We start from the raw sequence: 24,396 nt of genomic DNA, 5'->3' as shown, positions 1-24,396 counted from the left end.
AGAACAGCTAGACCTGCTTGTGGTGTAGACACGCTTGTCTGCTGCTGGTCCAGACCAGGGTTGTGAACGGTTACAAAAATGTGTAAACGGTTACACGACTCCTTTTTATTTGTGTACACGGTTAACCGTTTTTTTGATTTTTATTAAAGTGGACCGCAGTCGCACTATACGACCAATGGAGGGTGCAGCCGCTTTTCAGAAAGATTCCTCTGCATCACTGCCGCCACTCAAATGCCAGACATATACAATTATGCTTTATAAAGTAGGCTAGCCTAAATAAGTCACACAGAAAACTGAAATCTCTATTTATAAGGGACAAGAAACAAAGGATTTTTCAATACCAGTTTATTATGCACTGATAATATCAACATGTCTAATGGAAACATTTCTCCGTGTCATATACAGATCAACTCAACAGCAGCAACGAAAACGGCAGCCTCGAAAAAGTTTAATGATGCTGATTCTCTCAGCCTGTCTTCTTTTCGTTATCGTTGCATGGTCTGGAAAACGAATAATAAAAGTCTATAAGCTTTTATAAATGGCCAAGATCAACATTAATCAAACAATGATGATAATTCCCATAGTGGGAAAAGCCTGAATAATAGTTATATTAATTACCTGGGCAGATTCTTGTTAAGGAATATCAGCATTTTCACGTTGTCGGGAAGGAGCCGAGAGCGTTGCTTTGGCACCAGTAGGCCTGCAGTGGAGAAAACTCTCTCTGACGGAAGTAGCTGGAATGCTCAGAAACCTTTTGGCAAGCCTGGACATTACGGGATATTTCTGTTGAATGGTTTTCCACCATGCAAGGGGGTCTGTGTCCAGGTGACATGCAGGGAGATAGAGATACCTCTCTAACTCTGACTCGGGGTGCTCCTCTTCCTCATATGGCGCACCTAAGAGGTAGGCCATGGCACTGCTTTTCTTTGGTTGTTTTGGAGCTGTAATATCGTCCCCGCTCTCCTCATCCAGCTGTAATCCTCGACTTGCCCTTTCCTTGTCCTTTTCATCTTCAAAAACCGCCTCCATGTGGGTCTTTGCCGCAGCTTGCATGTCAGGTGACAGAAACCTGAGCTTCTTGTGTCGGGGTCGAGGACTGCAGCCACGACAGCAGGCTTTGATGCAGTTATAGTGTCCCATGGAGGAACCTTTTGGCCAGTGATTCTCGCACAGTGTTCACAAAAGTCGCGACTTTGTCATTACCACCTTTGTCATTACCACCGCACACCATCGGGTAGACCACTGAACCGCCTCCTCACCGCAGCTTGCTGTTGTGGCCATCGCCAATGCTTTCAGGACAGGATCCAGCTCCTCCATGAGTCTCCAGTACTCATCTTTTAACTTGAGGTTGCACGCATCAGCGTGTTTGGTAACAGAGCGGTCTGACAGCACAGCGCAGACAGCCCACCGTTGCTCTGTCAGCCACTCAAACATTCCATATATGGAATTCCATCGGGTCTTGCAGCACTGTATAAGTGCATGTTCTTTGACGGACATCTGCTTTTGCTTCACAGCAAGTGCTTGCGTAGCAGTTGTGCTGTGATGAAAATGCGCAACCAGTTTGCTGCACGCTCCAATCATGCACTCCAGGATCTGGACAGCCTTGAACCCGTCATTGATAGCCAGTTGGAGCATGTGCGCAAAGCAACAGACCGACTCCCAATAACAGGCTTGGTTGGCCTTTACAATATTTGCAGCGTTATAGTGCACGCACACACTTACCCGTCCACTGACCTTCCACTCCACCACCACCAACTCCATTTGCAGATTTTCTGCTGTGTGGCTCTCTTCCATATTTTGTGTGGCCAATACATGGGCCTGCATTTGCCACTCTTGGTCTATATAGTGACATGTTACTGTCACATAAGATGTCGTGGTCAGGGATGTCCAGCAGTCGGCTGTCCGACATACATGGTTTGGTCGAGCAGGCGTTTAATTTTGGCCGAGCAATCTTGGTAAAGCTTTATTACCCTAGATGTAACTGTTTGCCTGCAGGGCATTGTGTAATCTGGCTCAAGAAAACTGCTGAGCTTTTTAAATCCTTCATCCTCTACCGCTGACATCAGTTGCATGTCAAGGGCCACCATTTCACCAATTAAGTTGGTGATTGAGTCGCTCCGTCCCTTCTCACACTTCTTGCCTGCAAAATGCCGCATGGTCGTCGGTCGTGCCCCAGAACGTCTAGCACCTATGTTAGCCCCACCACCGGTCTCCGTTTCAGACCACCTTGTCAGATGTTTCCAGCGCAGGTGATTGTTCATCGACCCTGTGCTGTTTTTAAAAGCTACATGTACACCACAGTGTTCATTTCACTTGTTCTCCTTTCGCGTTTTTTTCAGAAAACCTCCACGCCGCACTTCGCTGTTAAGGGTTAGCTGCCATCGCAACTTGTCCAAAGTGAAACTTACATGTTACATGACGTAATGCCCGGTGGTCAGTTACCCAACATTTATCACGCTCATTTCTTAGCGCATTAACGTTGTCAAAGTGGAACATTTGTAGCTTTAATAATCTCTAAATAAATAGTATGTGTTATTTTTGATTGAAGATATCTAGTGACAGCGATTATGTCGTAAATACCGGTAAACTTAGTCAGAAGATCTAGAAATAGAAGGCATAATGCTAGCCAGGCGCGTCATTAGACCTGGGCTTTCGAGGCTATAGCCCCAGATATTTTGGGAATAGCCCCGGATCGCGGTGCCGTCAAAAAAAACAAAAACATAATCCCTTCTCACACTTCTTGCCTGCAAAATGCCGCATGGTCGTCGGTCGTGCCCCAGAACGTCTAGCACCTATGTTAGCCCCACCACCGGTCTCCGTTTCAGACCACCTTGTCAGATGTTTCCAGCGCAGGTGATTGTTCATCGACCCTGTGCTGTTTTTAAAAGCCGCATGGTCGTCGGCCCCGTAGAGTTTACTTCTTTGTAGCGAGTGAAATGCATAGCGCATCTCGTCGATAATGCTGCCAGCCACGCCCTTGTGTAGCCTTTTAGTGAGATCAGAGTGTTGAGAAGGACAGTAATAAAATATCTTTGGTAAGATGGATATATAAGAGAGACCCGTGTGCCGTAAAACTTCAATAGCCCAGGCTTTTATTTGTTTCTAACACTGAAATTTCGAACAAAACACTTGCTCAGCAACGATGGGAAATACTATCAAATGTATTATTTAAACCAGTATGAATATTACCATACATGTTTACCAGGCAATCGATTAACGCACGCACGCACGCACGCACGCACGCACGCACGCACGCACGCACGCACGCACGCACGCACGCACGCACGCACGCACGCACGCACGCACGCACGCACGCACGCACGCACGCAGTGGTAGTCGGGAGAATTCCCTGTGGGTCGTTAACGTTTCGGGCCGCGGGGTCAACGTCGCAACAAATTCGATTTTGTCTAAAGGGGAGTAACTGAGCGCCCCCTACCGAAGTGGTACAGCCCAGGTCGGCCTTGAACTGCGATTGTTCAGAAAGACGTAACAGCTAATGACAAGTGTTGGGAACGTTACTTTAAAAAAGTAATTAGTTATGGTTACTCACTACTTTTTCCAAAAAGTAACTGAGTTAGTAACTGAATTACTCTATAATAAAAGTAACTAGTTACCAGGGAAAGTAACTATTTGCGTTACTGTAAAAAAATAAAGTTGCTATATGTCAAAGAATTTGGATTTTTCTGAGCAGTTTTCAATTGGCCTTAATGTGTTAACTGAATTTTAATTTGCTTGATTGCAAAGGCTGTGGAACATCTGCCGAATACTACAGAAAATGCCCAATTTTCATCGGATTGCTCCCGACTCGCCATTTCTGCTGCTTCATCGAATCTGTTTGGAGTGTGCGTGTGCGTGTATGTGGCGCAAGTGTCCTGGCTTTGGTGTAAAAACACTGGCTCCGATAGGCTACCATGAAACATGACTCTGCCTTAGCCAATCATAATCGCTTATCTTGTTGTTAACCCACCCGGTCTCCTCACTAGCAGTTTGTGTTTGGAGCCAGGGGTGCGTTCGGATTACGCAGTTTATTCAATCAATTCATAGTAACGCACCGCATTTAACGTACGGTAACGGCGTTGTAACGACGGAAACAGTAATTAGTTAGATTAACCCGTTACTGAAAAAATAACGGCGTTACCTAACGCCGTTATTATAATTTAAGTGTTGAAAATTGTATTCTCTATGCATAGCGCATCACTTTGGTATTGCGGTTTAGTGCTGCTCTAGTTTGCACAGCTTCAGAAGACCCGCAGAGTGAATTCAATGTCATCTTGACATCGGGTATATGCGTTAGAGATGCGCGGATGGGCTATTATTTCATCCGCAACCGCATCACAAAACGCTTGATCCGCCCGCCATCCATCCGCAACAAATTTTTTGACCAATTTTCAAAACCGCACCCGCCCGCCATCCGCCTGTTGTTTTTAGGTATATGCGCTGCTGACGCGAGGCTAGAAAGTTCTTGCCTGTTCTTGAAAGGAGACTGATCCAATGCCGCAAAGATATTTAAAGGATAAAGTCCCTAGTATGAAAGCCTATTGGCTATGTTGTAGCCTATCCCCAGAATATTATCAGTGAAGTGACGTCTGTCTCCGATCGATGCACAGGGAGAAACTTTAAAATAGCCAAGCACATCGGCAAACCTGACCTTACCATAGGCTAGTAGGCCTACACTTTTTTATCATTGTAATAAAACGCAATTTGGTACACCATTTTAATATGGAAAAATAGCCTACTGTGTTGTTTTTTTTGCAAAATGAAAGATAGCCTTTTAAGGAAACGCCGACTCGAGCCTATTAATTCCGAAATTTCACCGCATTGAAGGCTATATAGGCTACTGTAACAAGCCCAACACTTGCCTGCCTGCCTTGCAAATCAAAGTTTTCAGACTATTTTTCTTACCTTCTTTCTTAGGTGTTGATGTTACTGAGCTAGAAGTTTAACTTGTTCTGCACATCTCGCGCTGCCAATGCCTGATGTCACTTCTGAGTCAAATCACTCCATCATCTCTTTGAAATTCCATATTCCACGAGTGGTAGGCTACAATGACTGTTTTAAAATATAACTTATACGAAACAAAATAACCCAGGCAGTTTCATCTACAAGACGTTAAAGCTTCTTCCAATACTGACAGCTGTCTCATAACTTGCAGGTTTGTGGAGACGCGACATGGGACGGATCGTCACTTACTGTAATTTAAACTTTTTTGCTTCCGTTAGTGTGTGTGTGTGTGTGTGTGTGTGTGTGTGTGTGTGTGTGTGTGTGTGTGTGTGTGTGTGTGTGTGTGTGTGTGTGTGTGTGTGTGTGTGTGTGATAGAGACAGAGAGGCCAATTTACTGCCTGATGAGAATTGGATTATTTCAAAATGTGCTTGGAAGTAGGTAACGACATTTAACAATGTGTATATATTTTTGAATTTCGTTGGTTAAACCGCCAACCGCCCGAATTTAATTAAAATATTATTTTTGGTCACGTCACCCGCCCGATCCGCGGTTTAACCGCGGAGTCCGCGGTTGCAACCGCCAACCGCGCATCTCTAATATGCGATTGACTTTTTAGCTACAGGCTTTTCTAATGTCTAATTTTGGCTGCTGGTGTATGTGGTGCATTTCCCTATCCTTAAAGGGGACTTATTATACCACCAGGTGTGAGTGTGATTAGCCTTACAAGCCGTTTCGAAAATCGGCCTAATATGACATCACTAGTGGGTGTGTCCACCTAGATCAGTGCTGGATAGATGATCAATGTTTACTTCAGTCCACTGGGTAGGCTGGTAGATAGATCTATGCAGCACAGATCTAGGTGGACACACCCACTAGTGATGTCATATTAGGCAGATTTTCGAAACGGCTTGTAAGGCTAATCACACTCACACCTGGTGGTATAATAAGTCCCCTTTAAAGGGGAGCTATTATGCTTTTCGACTTTTATGACCTATAAACATTGTTATAATGATTGATAGTCGTGTTTAACCATACACAAAAAACGATGTAGATTTTCGGGAAACTCTTCCTCTCATCTGGGCGCTTTCAGCCTTCTCTGTCAACGCTCCGTTTCGTCCTTCTCCGCCCCCTCGCCCCCCTCCTGCCAACCTAACTCAGTTGTGATTGGTTACCTTCCTTGGAGCGCACACGGAGGCAGATTTGACCAGGCATATGGGGGCGTGGTAGGAGTACGTCTACGTAGATGTTTCCCGGAAATGTGAACAAGTGAATCGCAATCGTTGTCCCGAGTGTTTAGCGCTCTGCACAGCCACCCCAGACTGTCAGCAGGGAATACGACGAAATGCATGTACGTCATTATTTGACACTTTAGAATGGTTAAACATGACTATCAATCATTGTAACAACGTTTACAGGTCATAAAAGTCGAAAAAGCATAATAGGTCCCCTTTAACGTAAACATTAACCAATAGGCCTGCCCCGACGTGAGTCAGACATGACGATTGGTCTTTCCTTTCCTTCTCAAATTGCATGTTCATCACCCAGATTTTCAAATTTTCTTGGGGGAGAAACCCCCGAACCCCCTATTTTAAAGGACTCTAACTTCTGGGCTACAGCCCCGAACGTTTCCAATTGCTAGCGACGCTCCTGATGCTAGCTATGGGCTAACTTAGCCTATCGGACACGCAATCAGTGCACTTGCAAATGTGCCTGCAAGTACAACCGGTCGTGGAATGACCTTATTTAATCATCAATCTACCGCAAATACGAACAAACAGATGAACATTGAACACATACACAAAGCACACCGTCCAACCCGGCGGATGCTGACAGACAGCCCACAACAAGCCAAACATCACCACGGCGGGCGTGCTCTCTCTCTCTCTCTCTCTCTCTCTCTCTCACTCTCGCACGCCCGCACACAATCACTCCAACTTATCCAACTCCAAGGCTAGGCTGCTTCACTAAGACCACAAGTAACCACAAGGCCTTCATAACCATGCAGTATGCCGAAGCCGAAAAGGACACACGCACGGTCGCACACACTCATCTTATGCAAAACAATCTGTTTTATCATCAACATTCAGTCACTGCAAAGATTTAAAGACTAGCCTCGCTCTTACCATAAGTTAGAATGGACCCAAAGTATGTGATTGATGGTCTGGTTTGGCTTTCGTTTACTATCCGTTTTTAGTATGACTTCTGTAGAATGTTGGTGTATTTTAGTGTCTCTCTGTTGTTCACATTTCTAGTCTAGGGACAAGCCAGGGCCTCTCATACTGACGAGGTGTTCTGCCATTGTTATGTCTCAACAAGGTTGAACCGACCTGGTCCTCCGGGACATAGCCAGGGCCAGATACCTTATCAATGCTGAGAGTGCGTCTGTTCACGTGTTATTCATGTATCCCCTTTTTGTATAATACTCGCCCCAACCCTTTGGTTCGACGAGAAGAGGGTTCGACAGCCAAGGAACAAGTCATCGACCACCGGGTCCACTATAGATTATCCAACCTAAATCTGTATCTCGCTGTATTACATCCTGGAATAAACCATCTATTCAACCCTCTGATCCAACCTGTCAAGCTGCTTTGATTTCGACTTCAAGAATTACTACTACGACTGAAAATACACAACGCAGAGTCTGTCCGAACAGTTTAGAAATAAGCTGAAATCTAACATTTGGTGCCGTGACACCGTCTTGAAGAGAGAGGAGTGAGAAGACGATTGCCTCTGAAGATTGCCCTGTGACCGAGAAGACCGCGCGCCCTGCCTGGGAAGACGTATCAACGCCTGCCCTGCTGAGGGACCCGCATCCACAACGCGGCTGAACCAGCGCATCTCCATGCACCACGTGGGAATCAACGGTGACTGAATCTCATTCCACACTCTCGACCAAGAGAAAAGAACAAGAAAGTAATCTTAAAATAATCTACACACACATAACTGTGATTATTATTATTTGTTTTACTATTAGGCTGCACTACATTTGCTGAGTAATGAAGTTGTGTCATTAAGAGCTTGACTAAGTGAGGACCTGTATTAGTGATTAAGAGTTTATGTTGCTTAATAATCACTGAATATACGCCATATGAAACTATTGAATGTGTTTGTTGAATAAGGCCTTTGGTCTGGGATTGAGTCCTAGAATATTGATTGTTTGTTGAATAAGGCCTTTGGTCTGGGATTGAGTCCTAGAATATTGTTTGTTGAATAAGGCCTTTGAGCTGGGATTGAGTCCTATATTGTAATAGCATGTCATTCAAGTGATTTGTTCATCTTTGCTAGTTTGTCAATGTTGATACGTGTCCTGAATATAACTTAAGACGTCTGGTTTGCTCAGGGCTTTTGTTTTACGACTTGTTGGACAAGGAGTGAAACCGTATTTGTATTGAATTCACTGGTGAGGTTACATGAATCGCTAGAGTTTTTGTTTGTGCTATGTTGTTTTGATACCCGCCGAGGAATCACATATATTGTTTTTTAATCGAAGAGGGAAAAAGTGTGCCATCATCTGTTGTTGGCATACCGAGCTCCGTGGGAGACGTTTATTTGTTTCTTTCTAGGCAGCGCTAGTTTAGCTTTACCTAGATAGAAAAAGATAGAAAAAATGCCGAAAGGTAAAGGCTGGCCAAAGAAATCGATCTGGATGGTTTTCAAAAACTGGATCAAGAAGACTAGACGAAATGAACCAATCGGGTTGTCACTATTGTCTCAGTGTAAGCGCTACTTTGTTAAGCATGTCAGCAACAAAAAAAGAGATGAATTGGAAAAGACAACTGCTCTGAAAAAAAATAGAGAGCAAATCAAACTGCTTGCCGACAAAATTCGTTTGTTAAAGGATGAAGCGACTCTGAACAAAGAGCAGAGGAAGTTGACAGACCTACACACGATGCTGGTCAGACAAGGAGTGATAGCGGCCCACCCCCTCGACTCAGGGCCCTCTGAGGGGAGTGACCAAGGCAAAGGAGGAGGAACCTTGGGAGTCTATGGTTGCATGTACCCCAAACTGCCATTGTGTGGCCCAGATGGGGAATACATCTTCCCTGGTGGTTTACAGGAGTCGAGACACAGTGTTCTTTCAGACGTCAACAGCTTTATAGGCGAGTACCCGGTCATCTGCAGTACCCCCCAAGTGCCACAGAAGGGAAATCCATCTGCCCCACCTGACTATGCTAATCATGATGCGATCCAGATCCCACAACAACAACAATTTTCCCCACAGCAATTTCCCCCTGTTCAACACACTCTGTGTGTTCCACAACAATTTTCCCCACAGCAATTTCCCCCTGTTCAACACACTCTGTGTGTTTCACAACAATTTCCCCAATTCACCCCTGTCCCACCACATTCCTTTCTTCCACAACAATGTCTACATCCGAACCCCCCGGTACAACAACCCCCCGCGGAGAGGTCTGGAGCAGTGACTAAGAATGAGTCACTCAATGGAGGATTTGATGACAACATACAACCACACATGAATACCACAGATGAGAAGAAGGAAATAGCCAGGGACCGAGAAAGATTCCCCCAGTCCAACAGGGATAGAGAACGATTCATTCAGTCCGACAGGCAAAGAGAATGTAAGGCCCCTCGAAAGATGCACCGGGACCGCTCAAACAAAATGAGGGAACGATGGAAGAAATTACAAGCGCAGAGTGCTGAAGAACTCAGCCGCATATGCGATTCAATGTCGGAAACCAACAATAACACAGACTTGGAATGACACTCGTTAGATTTGGCACGCAAAATGACTGATACGGGGTGAAGAGTAGGGAGTGTTTGAGTGTTTGTTATTTTCATTCCTTTATTTTCACGAGAGGTTAGTCTTCGAAAGATGCTAGGACTTTTGTCACCTTTATCGCCTATTTAAGTGAGAATTCATGTTGGTTCCTTCTTGACGCAACTGCTCAGCTTTAGAACATTTTATTTGTTTTGTTTTATTTTTGAACAAAGGTTCACTCATTCATTCATTCACACAAGGTTTATTGAGAACTATGATGACTGATTACTGATTACTGATATAACCATTTTCGAATCAAGCGATTTATTTTTTGTAATGTTTGAGGCTGTGACAATGCCTCCACCATGACTGATACTGCACTTTTTCTTTGTTTCATGTTTCATCGTACCTGGGAGATCCAGGAGACACGGACACTTGTTGAGGCCTTGGGATGAGTCCTTGAACTGAACTGTGTCTGTGTTTGTCCTGACGCCCTACTACGAACTTTCATCCTCATCCCCCATCACACCTGCGGTAGCCATCAACTGGAAAAAGAACTCTGTTGCAACTGCTACTCAAATGCCGCTTTTCCACTGCATGGTACCAGCTCGACACGACTCGACTCGACTCGACTCAGCTCGCCTTTTTTGCGTTTCCACCGCGATCTAGTACCTCAAGTGGCTGCTTTTTCTAGTACCGCCTCGCTCTATGTTCCAAGCGGCTGAGCCGATGCTAAAAGGTGACGTCGGCAGACGGCCGGCCACTGATTGGCCAGAGAGTGTGACGAAGTCACGAGAGCGACATGGCAACCATGCTGGTAACGATAGAACAGCCATAGTAGCGCAGCAGCCAACATATTCCACTTCTTCAACATGCCAGCTAATAATACGAACACGAATACCATCGCATCGATGTTCTCCATTGTTGTTATGTGGGTTCTGTCCATGTGTGGGTTACGTAGGTGTTGTTTGCGTCGCGTACAAAAATACGTCACGGCCCTTTCGCGCAGACGACCCCGCCCACGTCCCGGAGGTACTATTTGCGGTGGAAAAGCACCCGCGCTGCTACCGTGTCGAGTCGTGTCGTGTCGAGTCGAGCTACATGTGCGGTGGAAAAGCGGCAAAAACCAACTGAGTCATGCAGTATTGTCTGTGATGTTGTTGTGCCAAGCAGAGGGAGGTGTCAGTGACAGTCGACTTTCTTGATTCTTTAAATTTTTTATGTTTTGTTATAATCATGAGTAACCTAATGAGTTTGTTATTTTCTTTATTATAGTGGCCTACACCTGGTTTACTTGTGTATGTTTTGAATTTGTCTATTTCCTTTTATGCTTTCTTTCATTGATTCAGTTAATTATTAATGGGTCACCAGTAAATACACTGAATTCTCATTTTGTGGGTGATCTTTAAACTATGTTTAGTATGATCAAGAGGGAGGAATGTAGAATGTTGGTGTATTTTAGTGTCTCTCTGTTCACATTTCTAGTCTAGGGCAAGCCAGGGCCTCTCATACTGACGAGGTGTTCTGCCATTGTTATGTCTCAACAAGGTTGAACCGACCTGGTCCTCCGGGACATAGCCAGGGCCAGATACCTTATCAATGCTGAGAGTGCGTCTGTTCACGTGTTATTCATGTATCCCCTTTTTGTATAATACTCGCCCCAACCCTTTGGTTCGACGAAAAGAGGGTTCGACAGCCAAGGAACAAGTCATCGACCACCGGGTCCACTATAGATTATTCAACCTAAGTCTGTATCTCGCTGTATTACATCCTGGAATAAACCATCTATTCAACCCCCTGATCCAACCTGTCAAGCTGCTTTGATTTCGACTCCAAGAATTACTACTACGACTGAAAATACACAACGCAGAGTCTGTCCGAACAGTTTAGAAATAAGCTGAAATCTAACACTTCTCAACATTACGTCTTTCTTGTGTTAGGCGCACATGGCTAATTTGCATACGCGCACACAATTGGCTGCCTCCGCAAGGCAAATAATATAACATATTTAATTATCTTTCTATCTGTCTATCTATCAACGCATGTGTCTAGTTTTAATGTGAGGTGTTTTGTGTGTGTCCAGTCAGATTTGTTGTCTCCCTTGTTCTGCGTGGTCTTGTAGGCTATACTGTGTGAGCCGAATCACCTAAATTAATTCCCGATAATTTGTGTAGTAATAAAGACTTGACTAGGCTATCTATCTATCTAGGCTATTAGTCAACAATTATTCGCCAAAGGCAAAGTGAATAGTGGTGAATAGCCCCCGAGAGCGAAGGTTTATTTGTAGTTATTAGCGGACATTTTGCGATGAAAACAATATCGAGTTTGAGATGTCAATCATGGGAAATTGCCCAATATCCCGAGATAGCGAACCAATCAAATTGCGCCATTTTAGGAGGCTCACGTGTAGCATATACTAACTATATATAATCTATGCATTTATCTATGCAGTATAATCTGCTGAACACTCATTTACTAGTCTCTACTCTCAAGGTTCTCAATGCGGCTTTGGTCGTTTCTCCCCAACGTGACATCATGCAATGCATTCTGGGGGAAATGAGAATCAATAGCAAACAGCTAAAATAGTACCTACTTTTTCGTATTACATTCCGTTTTGTGATACCTAACAACATCAAATACAATAAATAACAGTTTAAATCTTTATTACCAACAAGTAAATTGCAAAAATTCGTTGGAAAATAAACCCTGCAACACGGCCTTGAACTAAACAGGTCAAGGAATAAACCAGATAATTTTACTAATCTGGTTACTTGAGAGGTTAAGATTTGAATCTTAAACTCCAAGACACGCCCCTTCCGTAAGTATAACTTCTAATAGACACACTGACCAATGGCAGCCAAGGATAGGACACAAGGATTTAGACACAAGATGTCATCACTGAAGGCTTCCAACTACCATGCTACCTCAAAGGGAGCTCATCGAAGAACCGCCATCATCATCATCATCATCATCATTATCATCATCATCAAAATCAGAGCAAATCAATTATTGATCACTCACATCCTGTCAGCTAACACATCAATACAACCTGATCAACAAAACCCCACAACTTTACCTCTCAACATGATTCCGTCATGTGAATAATACATGAGCATATTACCCATTATGCTTTATAAAGCAGGTCCGGGCCTGTGATGACCATGGCGAGTGATGGTGAGTGTGGGGTACATACCATATACAGCGATCCATGGTGAACACAGGCTCCTGTAAGAAGAGATGGGGTGGGCATTAGCGTGAGGAGCCACAGTGAGAAGAAGTTCCCCATACAGGTCAAGGATTCATGGCCACAAACTGCTTCATAAACACCGACAATGTTCTCATCTGCAGTCAGAATCTGGTTTATGTGCATGTATATGTTGGCCTGTGTCCACCCAAATAAGGCAGATAGGCATTTGTAAAGTCCGCTGACTAGGGTCATCTATCTGTGTGGACACTATATATGGGTACATTATGAAATGGCGAAATGGCTAATCAACATCACACCAGATTGTCACAAAATTCAGGCATTTAAGTTTTGGAAAAGAGTTTGGTGTTGTTAAGGTAATTAGTAAGACTATAGGGGAAAGCAGGGACTATGGTAAAAGGAAAAGTCCATCTAGTTGGACCCTGCAGCGACATAAATCCAAATCCTGTTAGGGTTTAGTGTTTCGGGAGAAATTACTCAAAGTGTTTCATACTGCGACTCTGTGCAGGAAGTATACCTGTAGGGCATATTATCTGAAACACCTACAGATAATTTAAACCTGTTCCCGCCAGACTGCTCTTGCCTGACAAGATGGTCACGTTTCACAAAACTCTTCTGCACCATCCTTTGAACAGAAGTCTAGCTGTTGAAGTTCTCTAATATGCTTAAATTTGGCTTATATTCATACTATCCCTATTTGCAGGTATGTAAAGTAAAATCTAATTTAATCTAACTTTAAACGTGTGTTTTTCTATTTGGAGTTTCTATAAAAAAAAATCGAGAAGTGTTCACAAAGAGGTTATCTTCACTATACATCTTGTGAGGGAGATCTACACACACTTTTTGAATAGACTTTGATGATGACTATAAATTCAGAAATAAGGTTGACAAGACATGGGTTGTTAACATCGTAGACTTTAACCGAGCTCATTTTGGGGAGAAAAGGTCTTCATCCGTGCTCTGATGATCTTACATGAGTGGCAGGGAGGCTATTACTCATTCATGATGACTCCTAAACCAAACACACAAGCGTGGTGCACAGCAGGAATCTGTAATAACGGCCTAAATCCGGGTTATAACACACCTGGGGATTTAAATTATGCGGGAATTATTTTCATCAATACCTTGCCTAAAACGTTATCCCCAACACATAGCCTCTTATATAAACATAGTTTTGTCTTGCTATACGCATCAGGCCTATCCCATGACCTGATGCTCTATTTAGGATCACCAAAACAAATATCCTTTTGAAATTTGATACCTCAAAAAGATAAACCAGCCCTGGACCAAAGAATACCCACCGTATGCTCCGGGGGATCCGCAGACCACCGCGGCTACAACGAGCCACCATAAAGCCATGATCACGGCGACCAGCGGGGAATACGACCCGATCCCGAGGAAACGCCGTCTCGCTTGACTTACACTACAATACCTAGCGGAACTACCACCATTATATTGTTATTCTTCAAACGTTGAAACAAATTGCGCCACCGGACCAGGGAGTAAATAATATAGTCTACTGCAGAAAAAGAGTTGGACGGGTTTGTAGAGTCGGGGAGCGCACCGATCTCTCCGCGTCGCGGTCTGAAGGAATGCGGTCCGAAGTGTTCCCTCGGCGGACTAACTTCCCCTCCGGTACCGGCAGGTGTTCTCCAACCTTCGAAGCTCGACCAGCAAGGCGATTAAATCGCGTCCAGATAAATTAACCCTATAATTAGCATACTACACAGACAGGACGGCTCGCACGACACAGCTGCCGTCTGAATGGGTCCTGGTGGTGGGAGCCGTCCCAGTGCCCATGGGTCCCACCCCTCGTTACACCCCCAAGCCCAACTCTTTTAGAGGACTCAAATCACAGCACTGCCTGTCTGCTGCAGAGATGCGCTCAGTCAGAAGTTAACCACACACTGGTCATACCGGTGAGAGGGCACATGGTCTATGGAACACTTTATGGTCACACACATACACATTAGCCAATACTCACCACTCAGTGAGGTTTGTAGTAAGTTATATTCAGCATGCTTAGGGCTAGTCATTGTTAGAATCATTCACTTCAAGGCTCAGATTCCTTGTTGTCACATGGTGGTAGAAATCTGGTGACCTTTTGTCATTTTCTCTCCTCCATCCCCTCCCCCGTCCACAGGATACCATGGTCCACTGGACTGCCCGGGTGGAATGTCTCGTATTTACTTTGAAGTCGTTCCATGCCTTTCTATAAAAATAAAAAAAACCAGGAGGCCTACCGGGCGACCTGTCACAAGTTACGATCACTTCTGCTGATCCCATGATTTCTGACATCCTAAATGAGTAGGGCAAACCCAACGTGGTCCCTCAGAATAGAAACGAGCCCATATATATAGTTTTATAGATCGGGTTTTGTTCATAAATAAAAATTGGGATGTCATCAATAACTTTGAACTTTTCACCCCTGGTTATGGTAGAGCTATCCATCCCGGACCATAATGTGACGGTAGGCCTAACTTTCACAGGACCGACAGGTGAGGGTTGACTTCCTACCTATCACCGGACCGACAGGTGACGGTAGATCTACCCGTAACCGGACCGATAGTTAAGCCTACTCGCCACTCTCCTACAAGCCACAAAATATATCGGAACACCTTGTCCTCACTAGTAACAAGGCAGTTTTCTGGCAAAGTTCCACCTGTTAAACCAATCGAACGGGAGAAAATGTTGAGCTACAACTAGACCTACTAGAGAACGTACAACAGAGTCTCACTCAGAGACTGCCCCCTGGTGGACGTTGTTATTGGCTATTTTTTACTCGTGTGTGTGTGTGTGTGTGTGTGTGTGTGTGTGTGTGTGTGTGTGTGTGTGTGTGTGTGTGTGTGTGTGTGTGTGTGTGTCTGTGTGTGTGTGTGTGTGTGTGTGTGTGTGTGTGTGTGTGTGTGTGTGTGTGTGTGTGTGTGTGTGTGTGTGTGTTGACAAACACTCACTCAGAGACGTTGCCAGCAGGAAGGAGGACACCTTGGAGCTTGAATACCAGAGATGAGGTCACTAACTGAGGTCAGTTACTTAAACCGGGCAAGTCTCATGTCTTCCATCAAGTCGGTCAGTTTTCTGTTTGACACCAGTGACTCATTGTTTTCGTGGAATGTATTGTAATACCTTCTTGGATTAGCAGATTAAGAATTCTTTATACAATATTCGGGGACAGATTACTAGGTTCGACTACTGGAGCAAGATGGATAATTAATGAAAAGACACAGTTTAGTTTGACGACTTATTATTCAAAACTCGTTTCTTTAAACAGTACAAATCAAACTTAACCTTATACTTTATAAATCACATAAACTACATAACCTTGGCCCCAAGTAGGAAATGAAAAGAGAACAAAAAAAAATCAACCCGGGATTGTAATTGTCTCTACCGTGGTGAAGTCAGGCCCCGTTTACACGAAGGGTAAACGCAGATATTTCCACGCGGTTTGGCCTCTCATTTACACGAAAACGCTGTTTTTGTCACAGAAAACGATAATTTCTAAGAACTCCGGCCAAAGTTGAGATTTCTGAAAACGCTGGTTATGTGTTGTCATGTCAACGGGGAGAAAAGGGGTTTTAGGTTCTGAAGTGTCACATTATGCGCCAGGAAATGCTTAACGTCATATGAGCGCCCTATGTTTACAGTTTGTTTGTTACAGGAAGACGCTCGTGTTATTCGTTGTTGTTGATTCTGAGGATTCTGATTGGCTTGCATGGCTTTATCCTTCTCCCTACTAGAGTTTAGATTCTCTGCCCGAGCCCGACCCGACCCGACCCGACCCGACCCGCGGGCCGGGTCGGGCCAATATTTCCCACCACTATCCTCGGGCCGGGCCTTTGATCGACGATTTTTTATTTATTTTTTATCATTGGTTTATTGGCCTAATCTGAGGAGAAATCTATGCCATAAACAGAAATATTATAGGCCTTTATTATACGGGTCTTCTCAATGCCGTGGAACGCTCCGTTCACTTGCATGGGTAGTAGTCTGCATTCGGTTGCACCAGCAGAACGTAAAGCCGATCGTAAGTTCGGGTGTAAAGTCCGCCGTAACCCTACGCTCGACGTAGCTAGTGTCAAACTAAAGGTGTTCTAAATTTTAATGACGTTTAGATAATTTCCAGCCAATCATTGACAGGTAACAATGTAAACAGGAAATACCGGCAAACTTCCACCTTATCCGAGTGAAGACGCGTTAGCACCCAAATGAGAGGGCAAACAAAACAGTTTTAGTCATTTATTCTCTAAAATTTGCTTGGACGGTATAGGCGTGAGGTTAAGCTATTTGATGGCGGATTTTATAATAAATAAATAAATATAATATTCCGCCCGGCAAAACCGAAATCGCGCATATAATTCAACATCATCATAATAAAGAAATGGATCGATACGGTCACGGACAATCCGTTCCCGGCGCCAACCGCGTTGAAACTCCCCTTCCCATTGCTCAAAACGAATAGCCATCTTTACCCTGCATTAGTGTTGAAATCTTTTTACGTTTTTTTCTTTTAACGGTTCTTTATCGTTAGTATGGAACTTACACCAGCTAGAGGGGAGGTGTAAAAGATAAGTTATAACTTAGTGTTACGTTGAAACTATCTGCTTGGTGCAACTGCTATTTTTTTAGTAGAGTGTAAAGTCGAACGTTTGGGTGATTTACGTTCAACGTAGCCTAAGTGGGACCTTACGTTCTGCTGGTGCAACCAGCTGGCAGGTGACTTGTCAAGCCCAGCGTCGCCCAGCATCGCCCAGCGTCGCCCAGCGTCGCCCAGCGTCGCCCAGCGTCGCCCAGCGTCGCCCAGCGTCGCCCAGCGTCGCCCAGCGTCGCCCAGCGACGTTGCTAACGCCCCGTGCCCACTACCTCCTTCAGTCAACGGAGGTGGGAAGGCGTTGCTGACTGATGGGGGAGTAGTCTTTGCAGAGGCATCCGTCAGCCAATCAAATCGCTTCGTCGGGTTCTTCCCGCTACTTCCTGCTTGTTGCGATGCAAGATGACCCGCTTTCCCGCTCTGCAGTATCGTCAGAGCCCGAGTCGCGTCACAGGGCTTAAATTTGCAGACGTGATCTGATTGGATGACGGATCCGTCGCTGCCGAAAAAGTTGAAAATTTTTCAACTTCTTGACTGAGCCGAAGGCTCCAACGGAACGTTCGGATCCACAATGCATTGCGCGTCCGTCCCCATTAAAGTCAATGGGGATCACGCAACGGACGCATGTAGTGGGCACGGGGCGTAAGCGACGTCACCGTCTTTGCGGACAAATTATTTCTCTGCTGATCAACACTAAGAATGCTGGTAACGAATAAATGGTAAAAAGACACACCATGTGAAGTTATTTTTTCATTTTGGCAAGTAGCCGTGTAATAAGCGGGATAATGTATAGAACGTCGAGGGTCATTGTCGAAAATAAGCCCCTTCAGGGCGAAGCAAGAACCCTTCGCTGCGCGTCGGTCGGTGTACTGTTCGCCCTGTCGGGGCTTATTTTCCCGATAATGACCGGCGTTCTATACATTATCCCTGACATATATATTTAGCAGAGTATGCCTACTAAAAAATGTGCACAAAGTTACATATGTATTAAAAAAAAAAGTCGGGTTGAAATCGGGCTCGGGCTCATAATTACGGTTAATGTGTCGGGTCGGGCCGGGCTCGGACAGAACGTGCACGGGCTCGGGCCGGGTCGGGCTTTATTTTCTGGGCCCGATCTAAGCTCTACTACACTGCCGCCCATAGGTTTGGCATAGTTATAATGGCGCTCGACGGCGTATTTATGCGTTTTGATGTAAACTACAACTTTTTTGAAAATGATGCTGTGTGCACAATGTTATTTTTGAAAACGGAGGGGGGGAAATATTCGTTTCTATAAATACCCTGCTACCTATAAACTTGGCCTTAGTTTGTTGTTGGATATTCGACAGATATTCAACAGATATTCGGATATTCATTTCCTATGGAAAAATGCTTTTTGCTCAATAGCTTCCGAGTTAAGGGACCCAGACACCCCAGACAAATGCAGCCCTGTCCTGCTTTGTGGTACTAACAAGACACCGCGCACTAAATAAATCATATTTTGCACCTCCCTTTTTTTTCAAATATTTTAAGGATCCCATTAATTTCCTATGGAAAACGGCTTTTAGCTCAATATCTTCAGAGTTATGGGACCCAGACACCCCAGACCAATGCCTGTCCTGCTATGTGGTACTAACTAGGCACACCTCACTAAAAATTCATATTTTGCACCTCCCTTTTTTTTTTCAAATATTTTAAGAATCCCATTAATTTCCTATGGAAAATGGCTTCTTGCTCAATAGCTTCCGAGATATGGGACCCAGGCGCCCCAGACCAATGTAGACATGTCCTGCTTCGTGGTTTAAGAAGACACATCTCACAAAAAATTCATGTTTTGCATCTACTATTTTATTTAAATATTTTAAGAATCCCATACATTTTCTATGGAAAATGGCTTTTTGTTCAATAGCTTCTGAGTTATGGGACCCAGACACCCAGACCAATACAGACCTGTCCTGCTATGTGGTACTAACAAGACACACCATACTAAAAAATCATATTTTGCACCTCCCCTTTTTTCCCAAATTATTAAAAATCCCATTAATTTCCTATGGAAAAAGGCTTTTTGCTCAATAGATTCGGAGTTATGTGTCCCAGACACCCATGACCAATGCAAACCTGTCCTGCTATGTGGTACTATTAAGGCACACCTTACTAAAAATTCATATTATCCACCTCCCTTTTTTTCAAATATTTTAAGAATCCCGTTCATTTCCTAAGGAAAAAGTAATTTTGCTGAATAGCTTCGGAGATATGGTTCCAAGACACCCCAGACCAATGCAGACCTGTCCTGGTTCGTGGTACCAACAAGACTACCTGACTAAAAATTCATATTTTGCACCTCCTCTTTATTTACATTTTCTTAAAAATCCCATTAATTCCCTATGGAAAAAGGCTTTTTGCTCAATAGCTTCTGAGTTATGGGACCCAGACACCCTAGACCAGGCCTATTCAACTAGCGGCCCGTGGGCCAAATGCGGGCCCTCTTAATTTTTTTCTGGCCCGCAAGAGGTTCCACGCAAAAAATAAATAAAATAAAGGAGAAACATAGTTGAATGCAAATCAGGTTTCTGTGTGTAGCCGGTGATACTAGCCAGTATCAGTACCCCACAATCCGGAACTGGCATCTCTTATTCTGACAATGTTTGGCTCAACCGATACGTTTGAGTCTAGCTTTCCTCATATGAATGCCATCAGAACAAGGGCACGTTGCTCCATGACCTATGAGAAGCTGCATGAGTGTCTCAGGATGAGGCAAACAAGGCAGTGCAATCTTTCTCACTGACTCACTGGCTCAAAATGTCTCATATGTACAGTAGTTCTGTTTTGTGATGATTCAAACAACATTGTTTAATTCTAAATACGTGTCCAAAATATGTGAGAACAAAATATTTTATAATGATACGATTAAAAGTGAAGAAGGAAGGAATGCGTCTGACAAGTTTATTCCATGTAGTAGTACAATATATATTAAGTTAACACTACTTTAAGTACGATTTATTTGTAGCGATTCATTCACGTAGTTTTACACTGTGTGGCCCATGAACCCACAGTGGTTTTCCTTTTCGGCCCACTTGATAAGGATGTTGAATAGCCCTGCCCTAGACCCATGCAGACCTGTCCTGCTATGTGGTGCTAAGGAGGCACCACATAGCATATTTTGCACCTCCCCTTTTTTTCAAATATCTTAAGAATCCCATTAATTTCCTATGGAGAACGGCTTTTTGCTCAATAGCTTCCGAGATATGGGACCCAGGCGCCCCAGACCAATGCAGGCCTGTCCTGCTATCTGGTACTAACAAGACACACCTCACAAAAAAAAACAGATTTTATTTAAAATTTTTGTTAAATCCCATTCGATTCCTATGGAAAAAGGCTTTTTGCTCAATAGCTTCCGAGATATGGGACCCAGACACCCCAGACCAATGCAGACATGTCCTGCTTCGTGGTTTAACAAGACACACCTCACTAAAAATTCATGTTTTGCATCTACTATTTTATTTAAATATTTTAAGAATCCCATTCATTTTCTATGGAAAAAGGCTTTTTGCTCAATAGCTTCTGAGCTATGGGACCCAGACACCCCAGACCAATACAGACCTGTCCTGCTATGTGGTACTAACAAGACACACCATACTAAAAAATCATATTTTGTACCTCCCCTTTTTTCCCAAATTATTAAAAATCCCATTCATTTCCTATGGAAAAAGGCTTTTTGCTCAATAGATTCTGAGTTATGGGCCCCAGACACCCATGACCAATGCAAACCTGTCCTGCTATGTGGTACTAATAAGGCACACCTTACTAAAAATTCATATTTTCCACCTCCCTTTTTTTCAAATATTTTAAGAATCCCATTCATTTCCTAAGGAAAAAGTAATTTTGCTGAATAGCTTCGGAGATATGGTTCGAAGACACCCCAGACCAATGCAGACCTGTCCTGGTTCGTGGTACCAACAAGACTGACAAAAAATTCATATTTCGCACCTCCTCTTTATTTACATTTTCTTAAAAATCCCATTCATTCCCTATGGAAAAAGGCTTTTTGCTCAATAGCTTCAGAGTTATGGGACCCAGACACCCTAGACCCATGCAGACCTGTCCTGCTATGTGGTGCTAAGGAGGCACCGCATAGGCACCACATAGCATATTTTGCACCTCCCCTTTTTTTCAAATATCTTAAGAATCCCATTCATTTCCTATGGAGAACGGCTTTTTGCTCAATAGCTTCAGAGTAATGGGACCCAGACACCCCAGACCAATGCAGACCTGTCCCACTATGTGATACTAACAAGACACACCTCACTAAAAATTCAGATTTTGCACCTCCTATTTTATTAATTATTTTAAAAATCCAATTCATTTCCTTTGGAAAATGGCTTTTTGCTCAATACCTCCCGAGCAATGGGACCGAGACACCCCAGACAAATGCAGACCTGTCCTGGTTCGTGGTACTTACAATACATACCTCACTTAAAATTCACATTTTGCACCTCCTCTTTTATTTACATTTTTTAATAATCCTATGGAAAATGGCTTTTTGCTCAATAGCATTTGAGTTATGGGACCCAGACACCCCAGACCAATGCAGACCTGTCCTGCTATGTGGTGCTAAAGAGGCACACCTCATTAAAAATTCATATTTTGCACCTCCTATTTTATTTTTGATTTTTTTAAGAATCTCATTCATTCCTATGGAAAACGGCTTTTTGCTCAATACCTTCCGAGTAATGGGACCCAGATACCCCAGACCAATGCAGACCTTTCCTGATATATTGTCATGGTCCGCCCCTGCCATTCACCTGCATGCCACCCTGATCTCCCCTAATTAACCCAACCACCTTCACCTGTGCTCCCTCTATATAAATCCTCTCTCTTCACTCAGTCTCTGCCAGATCGTCTCTCGATACTCACAGAGCTTTCCTGCGACTCCAGAAACGATTCTCCAATGCTGATCTTGCCTGTTACAGAACCCTCGCCTGTCTGACCACCCGCCTGTTGTTGAGTCCCCGCCGGCCTGTCTGCTCCCCTGTTTCCGGCTCCTCGTCTGCCTACCTGGTATTGACCACTCGCCTGACCGATTACCCGACCGCCAACGGTACTGGCGGGCGGCAATTCCTGGCGCACGTCCGCCAGGAATTGGCGAACGCCCAAGTAGGCACCGCCGCTCCACCTCTCGTCCCTTCACCCTGTGAGCCCAATGTGGGGATTCCCGAGCGCTATGATGGCGACTCTACCACTTGTAACGCCTTCTTGTGCAACTGCTCCATCATCCTCGCCCTTCAGCCGCTCACCTTCGCCTCCGAAGAAGCCTGGGTGGCTTAGACCATGAACAACCTCACTGGCCGGGCGCGTCTTTGGGGCACAGCTGAGTGGCATAGAGGAACCCCCACCTGCCGCTCTTTCCAGACCTTCGTAGACAAACTCAGAAGAGTCTTCGGTACCGGCCCTCTGGGGGCCGAAGCCGGACGGGAACTGTTGGCCCTTTCCCAGGGAAGCCGCTCAGTCACAGACTACGCCATCGACTTCCGTACCATGGCCCCCATGAGCGACTTGAACCAAGCCGCTCTACATGATGTCTTTTTGTGGGGTCTGGCTGGGCACATCAAGGACTAGCTCGTCGCCCATGACCCACTGTCTACGCTGGAGGGCCTGATCGAGCTCGCCACCCGCCTCGACCTCCGTATCCAGGCTCGCAGGAGGGAGAGGCGTTCAGAGGCTCCACCAAGTCCTGCCACGCAGCCCTCCTCTCCCCAGGTTCCCAGTAACCAGAGGCATACTGGTGAGCTCCGTAGTAGACTGTGCCTCTCCCAGAAGACCCACCCTCTCCGGTGAGCACCTGCTATCCTCCGGTTCCCATCCCATAGCCGCCCTCGTCGATTCAGGGGCCGACAAGAGCACCATGGACCGGTCCCTCACTCTGCGCCTGGGACTCCGTCAAGAGAGTGCCATCGTTGATTTTTGCTAGAGCCCTGGATGGACACGTGCTAGGGAGGGTAACTTCTCGGACTAAGCCTGTGCACATGCTCCTGCCGGGGAGCCACAGGGAGACCATCCAGGTCATGCTTCTGCCTACACCCAACCAGCCTGTCATCTTGGGTCACTCCTGGCTTCGCAGGCACAACCCCAACATTGACTGGTCTCCTTGTTCCCTCCTGTCAGCAGTCCTGTCTCTGGACACCTTCACTGCCGCCTCTTCCCCTTGTTCTTGCCCCAGCATTGGACATCTACGGGGTCCCTGCAGCTCACTATGACCTGAGCGAAGCCTTCAATAAGGCTAAGGCTACCTCCTTGCCTCCTCACCGTCCCTACGATTGTGCCATCGATCTGCTTCTGGGCACTTCCACCCCCAAGGGATGCTTGTACTCCCTCTCTGCTCCCGAGCGAGAGGCCATGGAGGAGTACATCCAGAATTCCTTAAAAGCGGGGATCATCCGACCCTCCTCGTCACCGGCTGGTGCGAGGTTCTTCTTCGTGGGCAAGAAGGACAAGTCCCTGAGACCCTGTATCGACTACCGAGGCCTGAACAATATCACGGTGAAGAACCGCTATCCCCTTCCACTACTCTCCAATGCCTTTGAGCTGCTTCAGGGGGCAACGCTCTTCACCGAGCTCGACCTGAGAAATGCTTACCAGCTGGTCCGCATTCGAGACGAAGATGAGTGGAAGACAGCCTTCAACACACCAACGGGCCATTACGAGTATCTCGTGATGCCCTTCGGCTTGACCAACGCCCCGGCAGTCTTCCAAGCGCTGGTCAATGAACTGCTGCGGGATATGTTAAACAAGTTTGTCTTCGTGTTCCTGGAAGACATCCTGTTTTTTTCCCGCAACCTTGAGGAGCACGTCACCCGCGTCCGGTCGGTTCTCAGCTGCCTCCTGGACAACTCCTTGTACATCAAGGCGGAGAAGTGCGAGTTCCATGCGCCCTCTGTCTCCTTCCTGGGATATATCATCGCGA

The 24,396-nt window shown here is 45.2% G+C and overlaps 1 protein-coding gene across 2 annotated transcripts in view; it reads right to left on the bottom strand.

The window, feature by feature from the left end:
- The window catches only part of fras1 (Fraser extracellular matrix complex subunit 1), a 161,449-nt gene extending 146,772 nt beyond the window's left edge, over nucleotides 1-14,677 (bottom strand). For both annotated transcript variants that reach the window (XM_056591686.1, XM_056591687.1), the window contains exons 1-2: nucleotides 14,170-14,677; nucleotides 12,857-12,888 (exon numbers count right to left, since the gene is read on the bottom strand). In XM_056591686.1, coding sequence (XP_056447661.1) covers nucleotides 12,857-12,888; nucleotides 14,170-14,227 — 90 coding nt within the window. In that variant the 5' untranslated portion in view covers nucleotides 14,228-14,677. The remainder of the gene's footprint in view (nucleotides 1-12,856; nucleotides 12,889-14,169) is intronic.
- Nucleotides 14,678-24,396: the final 9,719 nt, after the last annotated feature.

This window comes from Gadus chalcogrammus, chromosome 6, assembly GCF_026213295.1.
Source record: "Gadus chalcogrammus isolate NIFS_2021 chromosome 6, NIFS_Gcha_1.0, whole genome shotgun sequence".
Taxonomy (NCBI): Eukaryota; Metazoa; Chordata; class Actinopteri; order Gadiformes; family Gadidae; genus Gadus; species Gadus chalcogrammus.
This window is presented reverse-complemented; position numbering and strand designations above follow the sequence as displayed.